Genomic DNA, 15,503 nt, shown 5'->3' with positions numbered 1-15,503 from the left:
ATTATGCACCTTAATAAGACACCAGTTAGAATATGCAGCTTGCGTCTGGTCACCGCATATGAAGAAAAATGTGAAGAAGGTGGAAAGGGTACAGAGGCTGGCAACAAGGATGGTACCAGGACTCAGGGAGTTAGACTATGAGGAAAGACTGAGGAAACTGGGCTGACCACATTAGAAGAGAGAAGAAAAAGAGGAGACATGATAACTATGTATAAATTGGTGAACAAGATTGACATATTGGACAGAGAATTGATAAAGGTGACCGCAAGTAATCATCTCCGAGGACATGGAAAAAAACTAATAAAAGACATCTGTCTAAATGACGTGAGAAAATACAGTTTCCCGCATCGTAGTATTGATAAGTGGAATAAACTGAGTAGTGATGTCGTTGACGCAGTGTGTCAATCAGATGAAAAAGAGATATGACAGGAGTGGACAAGGAGACAGGACACAGAGAGCTTAGCTCGGGCCCTGTAATACACAAATAGGTAAATACACACACGAAACGCAGTCGAGGAAGGACGCAGTGCCGTCGCTCCGAGAATCAGCTGATCTTCACTACCTGTTGCTTAGTGTTTGCAGTGGCCTGGGTGAGTAGTGTAGACTCGTTTTCATGAAATCAAGTGTTAGAGAATCATAAGTAAGGAAGAGATTCCATCTAAATGCAGGTATGAGACTAGGGAAAGAATGAAAGATGATGAATATGTTGATGAGGGAGTAAGCACATTCGAAGGTTTTGATACGGCAAATATTTCACTATTTAAAAGTGTTGACTATTGAACGTAAATTAGATAAATGGATAAAGGACAGTATGGGAATGAAAGCGAATGAAGAACAGGAAAAAGAGTTTCAAAAACTGTGAGAAAGAATAAAAAAAGTGGAAGAAAACGAAGCTAGACTAAGAGTGGAAAACGAAGAACTGATAAAGGAAGTAGCTAACTACAAGATGCAGATGGAAGAAGGACTTGGTAAAGCCGAGAAAGAGAAAGAGAAGCTGAAAGATCTAGTAAACAAAGAAGAGGAAAGAGTACAGAACGTGATTAAAAAAGAAGTACAAGCATGGAGAGTCCAAGATAAGAAAGATAAAGATGATTTTCAGGATGTGATTCAAGAACAACTAAAAGAAAGAGATGAAATTATGACAAACTAAATTATTGGAGTCCAAGAAAAAAGAAAATCTAGTTAGGGAAATTGTAGAAAAAAAGAGTGTAATCGTATTTGGACTAAAAGAAAAAAAATATAAAATATAGACCAAGAAGAGAAAAAAAAAGAAATGAAATCAGTTAAAGACCTACTAAAAAATCTAAATGACGAAGATAGGCAGAACTTAGAAGAGGAAGTAGAAGAAATACACAGAATGGGACCATATCAAGAAGGAAAAATGAGACCAATTAAGATACTACTAAAATCACAAGCATCAACATAAGAAATATTATATAGAACAACTAAACTCAGAGAAATAAAAGATTGCAAGGATATATATATGTGTATGTATATATATATATATATATATATATATATATATATATATATATATATATATATATATATATATATATATATATATATATATGAAAAAAATAGAAATGAGGAAGAAAGGAAGAGATACAACAAACTAGCAGCAGCAGTAAGGGAAAAAAATAATGAAAGGTTAGAAGAGGAAAAAAGGCATTTTTTTGGAAAATTCTAAGAGACAGGATAAGGAAATGGTATATAAAAGAGAAAGAAGACGAAAAAGTGGAACAAGTTTAACTAAAAGTGATACAGGAAAGAGACTAAAAATGAAGTATACAAACATAGACAGGGTTTTATCAAGTATATTAGAATTAAGAGATTATATAAATAAAGAAGAACTGGATATTGTATGCCTGGCTGAAATGAAACTAAATGAGGCAATCAAAATAGACTTGGATACTAGATATAATGTATGGAGGAGAGACAGAGAGGGTAAAGGAGGAGGAGGAGGAGTCATGATAAAGTTAAGGAAGGAGATGGTGGTAAACCAAGTGGAATGTGGGGAAGGAAAAGCAGAAGTACTGTATGTCAAGATGCATATTAATAAAAAAGAGTTAACAATCATTGTAACATATGTGCCACAAAAACAAATTCATGGACCAATCAAGAATATAAAGACATGATAGATGACACAATAAGGAGTCTAACGAGAGTCATTAAGGAAAGGAGAAAAGTGATATTAGTAGGAGATTTCAACTGTAAAGAAGTGGACTGGGAAAATTATGAAAGTGGTATGGGGGAAGAAGCCTGGGGAGAAAGATTCCTGAACCTAATGATAGATAATATGATGGACCAAAGAGTAAAGGAAAACACAAGATTCAGAGGAAACGACAAGCCGGCGAGATTGGACCTAGTTTTTACAAAGGGTATAGATATGAACAATGATATAAGTGCCCATTGGGAAAGAGTGACCATGTAATATTAGAAATGGATATAGAAGAGGGAAAGGAAGATAGAGACGAATCATACAAAGGAGACCGATTAAATTACAGAAAGGCTGATATTGAGAATCTCAAGAACTACTTCAAATACGTTAACTGGGAGGAATTGGATAACTCAGAGAGGGAGCAAGAGAAGTATAACTTATTTTTGGAAATACACAAAACAGGAGTCAGGGAATATAAGAGATAAGTGACTTTCTCCTATTCCTATAGGGAGAAGTGCCATTATTATATACTGTTGACGATTCATGACACATTGGGATAGGGGAGGGTGTCAAATACACTGTGGCAAAATTTCATAATGATATACGTGTTCCTTACAAAGTTATTCTAGAAAAACGTGCTCTCAAACTCTCTGAAACGCTTAGTAAATACCTATTATTATTAGTTTTTTTGTGAACTAATCAATTTTAGAAACAAAATTGTCAGTTATCATTCAAATAGCCTACTTTACAAAAATTGTGATAGGAACCAAACCCAGGAACAACAATAACAACATTGCTGCTACCAGTTTCAATCACCACATTTTCATCTCCCAAGTTTTCTATTAGAATCCTACTTAGCATACGATCAGTTGTATGTCAATTTGTATCGCTTGATAAGTACCAATTTAAGTAGATAGCTGGTGGACTGTCCTCTTCCTATAGCCTGCACAGTTGAAAGAGGTGGCAATTACCTCCTGAGTTAAGGCCACTCACTATATACCCATCAGTGCTTTTATTCAGAAGCACTTTTCCTGGCTCTACAAGACTATTAATAAATCATGCTCTGCAGAAGTAATAGGGCTGGTTCTCTTTGTAAAATTTTCAATGTTGCCTGTGGTGGAACAGTGTGGCAGAGTGGTCTGGACTGCATAGCCCAATCAGCTGATGTGATAGTAAACAAACATTGCTACATACTAACCACCGCTAAATTATACCCATGGCTTATTTCCTTAAATAATAAATGTATCAATATGGGATAATATTCCTGGCATATAAAATCATATAACAAATCATGCTGAATTAATAATTCTCTAATGTCCCGGACAAGAAATATGCACAGGTCAGAAAATGTGTTTTTATTGTTTCTGTGACCTAGTGATATAATAAGAGATTCTTTTTCAAGGTTTGAGCTACTAAATCCTCAAAATAGGCAGGCTTTCCCAATGGCCAGGAATGTAACCTCTCTATTATCATTGTTTTCAACAGGGAAAATTATGTTTGAATAAAGCAATTTTCAATAATGTATATATTCTGAACTACAATTTTGTAAAGATATAAGGAACAGACAAACACACAATATATATGCACACCTTTAGCAACTTGATTCCTACAGCCCCGAAGAGTCTGGAAGAGGGAAAAGCCATCAATAGTGGTGATGGCACGAGGATACAACATCACCAGCTCCTCCGTTCCATCCTGTGCCAGCACCAGTGGGCTCCCAGCTGGGTGTGTGCGGCATGTCAGGCTCAGCACCATCTGCTCTTCAAATTGTTGGGACAGAAGCACCAAGCCATTCTGTCCAACAAAGTGACCAAGAAGTTAAAATCTTAGGACAATGTTTCTTACAGAACTTTATCTGGTATAAATGGCTCTCCATAACGTTTACAACGTATTTAATTTACAGAGTTAAATATGTACTATGACCCTCACTAACTTGGAGTAATAGGGGGAAAGGTTAGTCTGACAAACACAAAAGTTCAACTTATGCAAATTTCCCCCCACCATCCACACACAAACTAAAAAAAAAAAATAATAATAATAATAATAATAATAATAATAATCGGACTTGGTGCAGGATTTATTTAATTTTGGGAGGATTTAAAATTTTGTGATTGCACTTGTCTCTCCGAAACCTTCAGAAGCTAAATTACCAGATGGTGTAGTTTATTTTTTGATAATTAAATACCCTTCCCACTAAGAAGCCATTTTTATAAATCTGGTGAGGTTGCATCGTAGCCTGACTCACGCCCTACACAGTATGTGGCCGGACGTCAGAAATAATGTCCTTACAGGCATAAATTGTCAAGGATTAGAATCAGAAACTTCAAGAAGAGAAAACAACGAGAAACAAACAAACAAACGTATCATTGGGAGACGGCTGGACTTTGAATCCTCGCCTCCCCTCTCCCCTCTGTCAAGCATGTTATCCCCCTCCAAGACCCTCGCCTCAATCCCACGCCTCACTGCCACACTTCTCCTCCATCTCTTTATATCATAAGACTGCTATGGTCTTTTCAAATACTGTTTTTTCTCACTACCTTCATCATCACAACTATACATTACATAACTCTCACAATAACACCATTACAAAAGATTATATTGAGACAGAGGTATAAAGCTGGACCAGAGAAGTAATTTATACTTCACTGTATCATTATCTCACTTCAACACACTAATAACAACTCAAAGAAAGTCCAGTTCAATAATAAAACAGCATATTGCCGTGACACTGTTGATGGCACCTTCCAAACCCTCACGTATGAGTTGATACTATTATCTAATGAACTGGGGATCTAATGTGTTTTCATCTTACCATGCTCCAAGAAGTCAATAGTGTATACACAATCATGTATGAAAATTTCATGTCAATCAGATGAATACAAACAGCAAAACAAGGATGATATTATGAAAAATCTTTAGGAGCGAATATCTGGAAAAGTGGTTTTCACAATTCAAAATTTTTCACAAAATTGGTATAACCTCTGATTAACTTTTGTTTAATATCATTTTAAATTACAATTACACTGCAATTTTTAGTTGGAATTAGATTTTTTATGATGTCAATAGAAAACAAAATACAGGATGGTGAAAAAATGTAAAAAAAAAAAAAAAAAGGGCGGCTAGTTCAACTCGGACTTTAGTCCCTGAGTTGGTCAGAGTTCGACTTATCACAAAACCTGAGTTATCAGGGTCCAAGTTATCGAAATTCAACAGTACACTTTTCTTGAGTTACCTCGGTATACATGGCAACGTATCCTGAAGTGAAGCCAACAATAATGCAGGTCCAATCTGGTCCTCCTGTGCTGCTCTGCTTTTGGGAAATGAGAGGTAGGCACAGCATGGCACTGATTTCATCACTGCCAGAAGAAAAATCTGATAGTTACATCATTAATCCTGGGTTTTATCAGCTTACAATAATGGTGAGATTATCAAACAGTGTCCTCATGATGAAAAATATAAAAAAAAATGAAGAAGCTTGCTTACTTAGGGGCATATCCAACTGTGCCTCTCCAAGTCGTGATGAGCTTCATTCCTTCATTTTCCTCTGCCAAGTTTTCCCACCGACCTGCAGTGAAATAAGATAGTGGAATGACACTGTAAAAACCTCAATTCTTTGGCTTCTTTTGAGTTGTCCCCTCTTACAGCGATATTTTCAAACATTTATTTTGAATAAGCTTTATGGATAACCATTCCTTCCTAGCTTTGTTCTTAACTCTCTTTTCCAACCCATTTAATCATACTGTTATTGCAGTAGAAGGAATAGAAAAGTAAAATTAAGGGATGGGAAGAGAGAGAGAGAGAGAGAGAGAGAGAGAGAGAGAGAGAGAGAGAGAGAGATAAAGGGTGGGAGGAAATAGAGATTTGAGGTAGACAATGGGGAAGGGAGAAAGGGAGGAGTAAGGAAAGGGAGAAAGGAGGTGGAAGATTAGAGGAACTGACTGTTTGAATGGGTGCTTGTGTTCAAATCAGACGACAAAAATTTGTTTGCCAATCCTGTTCAAATTGGGAGTTGTTTGAATCAAAGGACATTCAAATCATGGGGTATGACTGTACAGGGATTTCTTGATTTAAGCATGTTTAGAATATGGAATTTTATAATAAAATTATGTAAACAAAAATTAGTAATCTTTTTTCATATTAGACATTATTTAGAATAACGTGATGTCAAGAAAATGAAGTTACGCGACTGGTTTACTTCCATGATGTGGCCACCACGTGTTACCAGGCGTTCCCCATATGTGCCAGTAAAACGCTGTCTCTTCGCATGATGCTTCAGGTTCTTTGTTACTAGTGGTGGATACAGAATTGATAACACAAGTATTTAACGAACCAGTTCCTTGGACAGGTGGCTAGTGAATTACCAGAGTCTGAATTGCCAGCACATTGCTTGATGGTTACCAGGGCAGGGTGTAGTGTTCCAGAATTCATCTTGAACAATGGATGGGAAGATTATAGAATACAGAGTACTGACTCCCAGTCCTGAGCAACTTATGATCTGTGATGGATACTGAATGTGAATGGATGTGCAATTTAGGATTTTTTCTGATAATATATAATGTCTGCTCCATGTAATTCCACACTGGAGCTGCTCTATTTCACTTCAATGACAATGTTTTACTAGATTTGAATGTGATAAATTTATTTCTAATACTGTAAATCTAGATATAATTAATCTTGATATGTGCACCTTTAACTCATTGTTCTATAAAAATCCTTGGTACCTGGTAAAAATTTGTTATAATTTGACAGATGAAGACTTATAGTACAATAAGCAAATAAGTAATTATGTGTGTGTAGGCAGATTAGGTTTTTATTTAATCCTGAGAACAATGATCACAGGTACCTCTGTCATTTTGGCAAGCTTAGCTCTTACGATGTGTCAATGGGTGTCCACCAGTATATATATACCCTGTTTTGATGTTTTAAGATATCTACCAATCAGAGTACAAAGAAAAGGTTATGATTTGGTAACACTAAATCGGTGCTTACTATTGGTCAACAGCCATCATGAATGAAAAGTTTTTATATTACTAGCACAATTTCTTTGAATAATGGATGCAAGGTATACACGATTGTATTCTACTCCACTTCGTTCAAATATAGATACCAGTGCTTGCTGATATCATACAGTCATATTCTAAGTAAGCACTGCATATAGTTTGTGATTTGTAATTCATGTGCATTTACCATCTGTATTCATGCAAAAAGGTTAAGATGGAAACAGCTCCAAGAATCAGACTTGATTCTTAATGGTTCCTTGTTGAACTGTCAGAACCGGTTTCAGGACCAGCTCCTGCCCAGCTCTACTGTACAGATTAATTCATCGCATAATCATATTCACTCTATGCGAATTTTACATTACATGATCCCTTCAGGAACATGTCCATCACATAATTAGAGAAATCCCTGGGGAAAAAAAAAAAAAAAAAAGATGGAGAAATTTGAAGTGGGTTCTGTCTTTGCGATACAGACCCATGTTCAGAAAGAATGGGTTGTCATCAAACAGAATAAAAACAATAAAAACTATAGTCACTGGAGCTAATTCTCCAAACAGATCTGCCTGGTTAAAGTTGATGAAAGAAGTCACAGCAAAATTTTAAAAAATAAATTCCTTACACATATATCATAACATTTTACTGGATCTTCACCATAGTAGAATAAAAACTATATGGACTACTTATAGACATTCATTGGATAGATGAACAATCTAAATCCACTAGATGCTCAAACAACAGCTGCAGACTGCTACTAACAGTTTAAATAAGTATGTACAAATTACCACTATACTCACGGGACAAAATGGCCAATCTGTTCTTATAGCCAATAGCCATGATATCACAAGTTGGAGATATGGCAGTGATGCATTCTGTAAGCCAAGAGGCCTCAGGCTGTGGAGATGGAGAAGATGGAGAGGACTTCTTCAGGGAACCACCATCTTCATTGTTAACTGACAAAGATTTTCTTCCTCCACCATGGTCAATATCATTCCATCCATCCCATTCTTCACTCCAGTCTATATCTATAATGCAAGCAAAGTGTCACCTTTCTGTTAATACATATGATGGTACTCAACAGACTTAAATGCTATCCCCCCTTGAGAATAAGACTGCATTACGCAATGAAGGGAATAAGAAGGCTTATTCATCTCAGTTTATTCCTATTTCCATGAACAAATAAGATTAAATACCAGGTCTACTAGTCATAGTAATAATGCTCCTAATAAGATTTATGTTTACTTATGTCAAAGGATACTGATACAACAATCAACATCCACAGAAATCTTTATCAAGATCAGATTCGGTCAGTGTTCTATAAATATTTGCATTTTCAAGCTTCAATTCTGAAAGTGGATAGAATTTCTTACTAAGGATCTTGAAATATCTTAAGCAGATAAGGAATAATATATTTTTTTTGAGAGGTTTTACTGAGCATCAGGTTAAGAATGGAATCCTGGGACCAGGAATCAGTTCTTGATAATCATCCTTGCCTATATTCTAAATGAATCCCAGAATGCAGAACAACCTGGTAACCACCAATCAGTGTGCTTGCAGTTATGTCTCTGATATTCAATTTTTCATTCCAACTTCAAAAAGTGAGACTACTATGGTCTGACCATTTTATGAAGATCGTTTAGGCGTCGGCTTTTTCAGGGCAAATTATGGGATTAGAGCCTGTGTCAATGGGATCCTTACTTCCCACACATCCTCTCTCTCTCTCTCTCTCTCTCTCTCTCTCTCGCCATATAGAATTTGCCATTTCATGCAAACATATTTCTATCAGAGATCTATATTTCCTTATGAATTATTAAAATTTGAGAAAAGAATCTGCCTGTCAGTCTGTCAAGCTACCCTCCTCTCTCTCTCTCTCTCTCTCTCTCTCTCTCTCTCTCTCTCTCTCTCTCTCATCCTGGCTGGTAGCAAGAGAGGAAGTGACCCATGGATTAACACGGTCAATTTGACCTGTGACCTCACTCGGTCACCCAGAGGGATGTGACAACGCTCGGAGGAAACGTTGTCAAGTACAGGCAACCACCGCTTAACAAAGGGGTTACGTTCCTAAAAACCCTTCGTTAAGCAAAACTTCGTTAAGTAAACTGATTATAACAAGTTTAACCCCTGACTTGAACTTCCATTGAGAGTAAACAAAGCAAGAGTGCATCATAGTACAGTGAAAGGTTTAATGAAAGTAAAAATTATGAAGTTAAACATTAGGCAGTTTAATTTAAGTCATTATAATGTACACTAATGTATGTATGTACATAATTTTAACATTTCCACAAGGCTTTCCATTTTATCCATTGTAGTCCAGGTGGTTCTTTTAGCTTGCAAGGAAGATACGGTCTCACCATCATTCTTAATAGAGTCTGCTGACTTGAAAATAGTAGAGACAGTAGATGGAGTCAAGATGGTGGCAAGCAATGCTATTAGTTTTCTCGCCTCTCGTGTCTGTGAATAATATCCAGCTTCACTTCGAGAGTAAGAGACTTCCTGGTCTTCTTAGCAACGCTAGGCGACATTGCAGGACGTTTTGGTGGTAAATTGAGCGAGGGAAGACGAGCTGCAGCTGACGCGGTTATTGTTTTGAACAGGGGTAGTGAGTGGTGCACTTTTTGTCCACGAGAGGCGCTGGTGTATTCAAAAGCCTGTTGGCTTGCGTGATACGGCAGGGCTTTCAAACTTGGAAAAAATTACCTGGATAAAACTTCGTTAAAGCGAGTTTGGTGTTCGTTAAACGAGCAGATGGTAGTAAAATGAAACCTTCATTGTAGCTTAATTTTGTTGTGTGAACCTTCATTAAGCGAAGGTTGCCTGTATTGTGATGTTTGCAAAAACAATGCAAAATATATTTAAAAATAAACAAAAATTACTCTAGCTTGCCTTTTTCGAGCATTACCATTTATATACATACTACAACACCATTCAATTTCAAAGTATTGAAGTCCCTGACTTGACATGCGTATTGGTACAAGTGTGACAGTGCTGCAGGCTGGGAAATCCGAGAAAAAGCCAATGCCTAAACGATCTTCATAAAATAGTCAGACCATAGAAAATTTTAATTCTTCATGTTCAGATTAACAGACTTTTACTGTACCATTTAAGGCTTTTCATATCCTCTTGAACACTCCTATTACAGTCTTCTTTGTTCTTCTTATGTATTTTCACATGCCCAAATACACACATAATGTGTTGTACTTTATTTTGTAAGAAATTGATATATAAATTGTCTTCACATTTGGCAAACTTTCTTTCAGCATCTATTTATCACAAAATGCAAGACATTATCATACATAGGTAAGTTAACATTCATATTTTCTATTCACTTTATTGCATTAATAACCTACCTTACATTATATAATATGACTGGATACCAGGTGCTGAAAGTAGTATACAGTATTGACGTTATGACCATTCAGACATTGCATGCCTACCAACACAAAATTCAAACATATTTCTTAAGAAACAGATAATGGAGAGGCTTCCATGAAAAATCTTCGTCCTCTTCAATTCTTTGCTACCTATAAGAAAGTCACATTGAGACAAATTACCTGTTAGATGTGTGGAGCCTGTCCCTGGCACAGGGGATCCATGCCCTCGTCCAGGATATAAGTGAGGACACAGCCACTGCACTATTTCTGATGGGCTGCCAATAGCTGCAACTTCTTCCAGTAGACAAGACATTTCTACTCTGCAAAAAAATGTCATTCACTCAAAAGATGCCAAGAAAAAATTAAATAAACACAAATACTTATGCTATATGCACAACATAAAAAAAAAAAAATCTGGCACTTATAGAACCTTCACCAGAAACTGAGATCAACCCAACACATATAAATAATTACTTAAATTAATTAGATCAATTCAAAGATTTCTGAATTGTCACATTCTAATTCAAAATCAAGTTCTGGTCATTAAACAATGTAATATACATATACTTCAAACATAAAGGTGAAATTGTTATATCACAAGATTTATATGCCACTATTATCAGAAAGGGATCATCATTAGAGATGTACTGATGCATCGGTATCGGTATCGTAATCGGTGGTATCGGCCCATTTTTTAGGTATCGGTATCGGTATTGGCTTATTTTAGTGATATATTCGATATAAGATACTGATGACACGAAATTAATATAATACGGCGTATTAAGTTTCCGTGGTGATTACCGTATGTCATAGAATACCAATTTTTGTGGTAATAAGCCACAACCTCTAAATTGGATGTGTATGAAACGCATATAGGCTGAACTCCGGAATCCTGTCACACGGTCGGTCATGAGTCACCACGCATTCTCACTGTCTCTCAGTCAGACGCTAATCCACCACCCACACAAAGTTCACACAGGTGAAAAGCTTATGTTTTTGAACTATAATCTAAGAATGTCAAACTTCAGATATTGAGAATCCAACAAAATGATTTGGTATATATATATATATATATATATATATATATATATATATATATATATATATATATATATATATATATATATATATAGTTAGGCATTTTGCATTATTGTAAATAACAGCATATTCTTATTTGAGTTATAATTAACAGTACTAGTGCTAGCCTTTTCCAAGATCATACTGGAATAGGTGGAAGCTCGAATTATATATGTATATTAATTTTAATGCAAGTTTAATTTTTGAGTTACTTGTGTTAACCTAAGGATGTAAAAATTCCATAACTAAGAAAGTAACGATTCTGTTTTGTAATCATGTGTATTGTGTATAATTTGTTGCATATTAATTATTTAAGATCATAACAATACACTAGAAATTTAGAATAAACTAAACTTTTTTCTATTTAATTGAAAAGATTAGATGAAAGCTCATTTTTCTGAATTGGTCTACTAATGTCTAATGAATTAATATCAAAGGATGTCAGATTTAATTAAAGAGAAACATACACAACAAAATGAGTTTCTTTTGCTAATATTTTGTGTCTGTTTTACAATTTTAATAATTTTAAAAATATTTTTGATCGCCAAAATACCGTCAATAAAATTAATGAAGAAAATGCACAAGACCAAATGGTCGCTAAAGGAGTAAGAAGTAAGAATTTAAAATAGCTGACAAGAATCAGAAGACTGAGAAGATATTAATTCCAATTACTGAGTAATTTACCTTTGCAAATGGCTTCAAAAGCTTCTAGAATTGCTCCTATTTCACAAACGTTCTAAGAAGGACTTACAGCATCCCCCAAAACAAAGCCTCCCATCTGATAACACTCGCCATCCACCAACTCATCCTGGTGTCCAGTGCAGTAATCACTATAAGTAGTAGTATTGGTATCGGTGGTATCGGTATCGGTAGTAGTATCGGTATCGGCCCAATTAGGTGGTATCGGTATTGGTATTGGAATCGGCCAAAATTTTGGTATCGTACATCTCTAATCATCATATAACAAGCATAACTGACATCAAGATAATTATAACCTGATTATAATGAGCTAGATAATTCCATGAAAATATCACCACAGGCATTTATAACTATATTATTAATTTGAATTTGTTTGATCTATTTTTTTCTAGATAATTATAACTCATAATTAATTTGAACTTGTTTTGTCTTACTGTTTTTTGAGGTAAGGTTGAAATTTTCAATATCATGCCACCATCTTTCAGTCAAGTGAGGAAACAATCGGGTTCATATTTCTTTGAGAGACTGAGTTTGTAGATCAGTTACCTCTTGAGGTAATTGACCCAGAAAAGAATATTTTGCAGGACAAAGATATAGGTCTGATCAAGGATGGCATAAGTGGAGCCTGTTTCTTACCTGGTTATTTTCCTGGGCCCTAACTAATTGTACTCATGAAAGGAGCATGCAAGTCATAACTTGGTAATGAACCAGCCAACATAAGAAAGAATATAGTAAAAAGGACTAAGCATTGAAAAAGTTAAGGATACTAAAAGGTTGCAAGGAAAATTAAAGGTAGGTAGGAGAGAGTCCAGGGAAATTTTAAAAGTAGCAGTAAAGGAATCACCAAAGTGAAATGATAGGGTAAGTTTATAGGAATTTAGATCTTGAAGATTTGGTTGTTCATGTATCGATGCAGGAGAACATGACACCTGCATGAGGAGGCTAAACAAACACTTTGTGAAGAGTTGATGTGCTCTAATGTTGGCTTTACTTGGGTACTAAGACCCTCCCAAATGAGATGAGTTGACCAAGTGAGTATAATACTTTACAAATTGAAGAGCACTGTTTTAAGGTACTATAATAGAGACGATGGGTAAGAAGCAAGCAATCCTAATCTAATCTAGTCTAATCTAACCTAACCTAATCTACAAGTCACCTAACAAAAATTTCCTATTTCACAAAATCTATTACATACTTTGTGATGAAAACTTTCATAAAGTTGAATTAGTCATGATCAATAAAGGCAATAAAAGAAAACAATCTTCCTAAATACATAGGGAATTATGTTCATCTAGAATAATACCACACATTTTTTTGTGATTCTGATAATTCACTTTTGGGAAAATAATTGCTTAAATCTTACCCTACCCAAAAAAATCCCACATTCCCACAGGTCCTGCTTGGGGGTAGATACAAAATCCTGAATAATCTATACCGTAACATCAAGAGGGTTGGTGAAATTTTCTGCCACTTTATATTAATCAATCATATGTATACAATGAGTTTTGTGAAGATCTGGAAGGAAATGTTAAGAAAATACCTATCCTATCCTTTACTACCATACTACATAATCTAGTGTTTTAGACAATTCTGATAATATAATTCCTAGAAAATACTCCTTTTCTTCTTATTCCACCCAAAAACCCCTACATTCCCATAGATCCCCAAACATGTTAGGAGTAGGGGGTTGGTGGCATTTTTCCCCCACTTAATACTGTCATATTACATGTATACAATGGGTTTTGTGAAGGTCTGGAAAAAAATTAATAAATAGTTGAAAAATAAGGCACTGGGTTAATGTTTACTATCAGTTGTTGTTAGTAGGGCATGACATGACTGCATGTTGTGGTAGTATACTAACTGTTTTTCACGACTACAAAGTTTTTCTTTTTTGTCACTTGGTATTTACTGACTCACGTTGCTTTTGAAAATCAATACCCAAAAACCCCTACATTCCCATAGATCCCCAAACATGTTAGGAGTAGGGGGTTGGTGGCATTTTTCCCCCACTTAATACTGTCATATTACATGTATACAATGGGTTTTGTGAAGGTCTGGAAAAAAATAAATAAATAGTTGAAAAATAAGGCACTGGGTTAATGTTTACTATCAGTTGTTGTTAGTAGGGCATGACATGACTGCATGTTGTGGTAGTATACTAACTGTTTTTCACGACTACAAAGTTTTTCTTTTTTGTCACTTGGTATTTACTGACTCACGTTGCTTTTGAAAATCAACACCATAGCAAAAGCAAAGTTAGAATAGGTTTGTTAGATTAGATTACCTTAGGTTATGTTAGTTTTAGGGTTAGGTTACCTTAGGGTTTAGTTGGTCAGGGATTCCAAAATAAACCAAATTTCGTATTTCCCCCATAAAAGTCAACATAGACAAACGACTATCTTTGGCAAAGGAAGAACCTCTTGTAAATATTTACCAAGCGTTGTTGTTATACAGGACCATTAACCTCTTTTCATCGACTTAATAACACATCAGTCACTAGCAAAGACATTCCATACGCATGTCGAAGATAATGATCTACTTGATAATAAAATCTATCAATTAGTTCTCTTGCTTCCCAAACAATGAAAACATTTCCAAGTTGCTATTTGGATGCATCATCACTAGAAATATATATAAGGGAATAAATTATAAAATATCGCAAGCTATATTGTGACTGCTTTGTGATTTTCTGTTACCATTCCTAAAACAATAGTCATGGGTATTTGTAAAGAATAGTTAATTAACATTCTGTAATAGAAAACACAAATGACAAAATATATGCTAATCTGTCTTCATTACCTTCCAGCTATTTAGCGGCAAGGGTCAGCAAAACAGACACGTTAAAAAGGGGGCAAGAGTGCCTGACAATATGGAGCGTACGGAGGAACAGCTGACTATGACGTCGAGGTTGTTGTTGTTAGTGACGTCATCGTGCGAGATCGCTCATAGGAGAAATTTTTCCCGGAGATTGTCTCGGAAGCATAAATTGCTCACATTTTCCAAATTGCTTCAATGGAAACAAACTCTTGCATGAAATTTTATGGACTATTTGGAATTTTATTGACTTATTATTCATTCATTGTTCATAGACAGGCATTCATCTGACATTTCAATAAAACACCTACCAAGAGAAATTTTAATGCTATATGATTATATAATTTAACACAATCAGTTCTCAGAAAGAAAAGAAACACTTTCCAT

General features: G+C 35.4%; 1 protein-coding gene across 1 annotated transcript in view; it reads right to left on the bottom strand.

Moving 5' to 3' along the window:
- The window catches only part of LOC123498653 (rab3 GTPase-activating protein non-catalytic subunit-like), a gene marked incomplete in the record, with an annotated part of 100,863 nt that extends 85,623 nt beyond the window's left edge, over positions 1-15,240 (bottom strand). Inside the window, 6 exon segments of the mRNA XM_045245966.1 lie at positions 3,751-3,955; positions 5,394-5,517; positions 5,645-5,726; positions 7,953-8,180; positions 10,707-10,846; positions 15,102-15,240. Of these exon segments, the coding sequence (XP_045101901.1) occupies positions 3,751-3,955; positions 5,394-5,517; positions 5,645-5,726; positions 7,953-8,180; positions 10,707-10,839 (772 nt within the window).
- Between the last annotated feature and the right edge of the window lie 263 nt (positions 15,241-15,503).

The sequence above is a fragment of the Portunus trituberculatus genome, chromosome 48, assembly GCF_017591435.1.
Source record: "Portunus trituberculatus isolate SZX2019 chromosome 48, ASM1759143v1, whole genome shotgun sequence".
In the NCBI taxonomy this organism is placed as follows: domain Eukaryota; kingdom Metazoa; phylum Arthropoda; class Malacostraca; order Decapoda; family Portunidae; genus Portunus; species Portunus trituberculatus.
The sequence above is the reverse complement of the archived record's forward strand: the minus strand, read 5'-3'. Positions and strand labels throughout refer to the sequence as shown.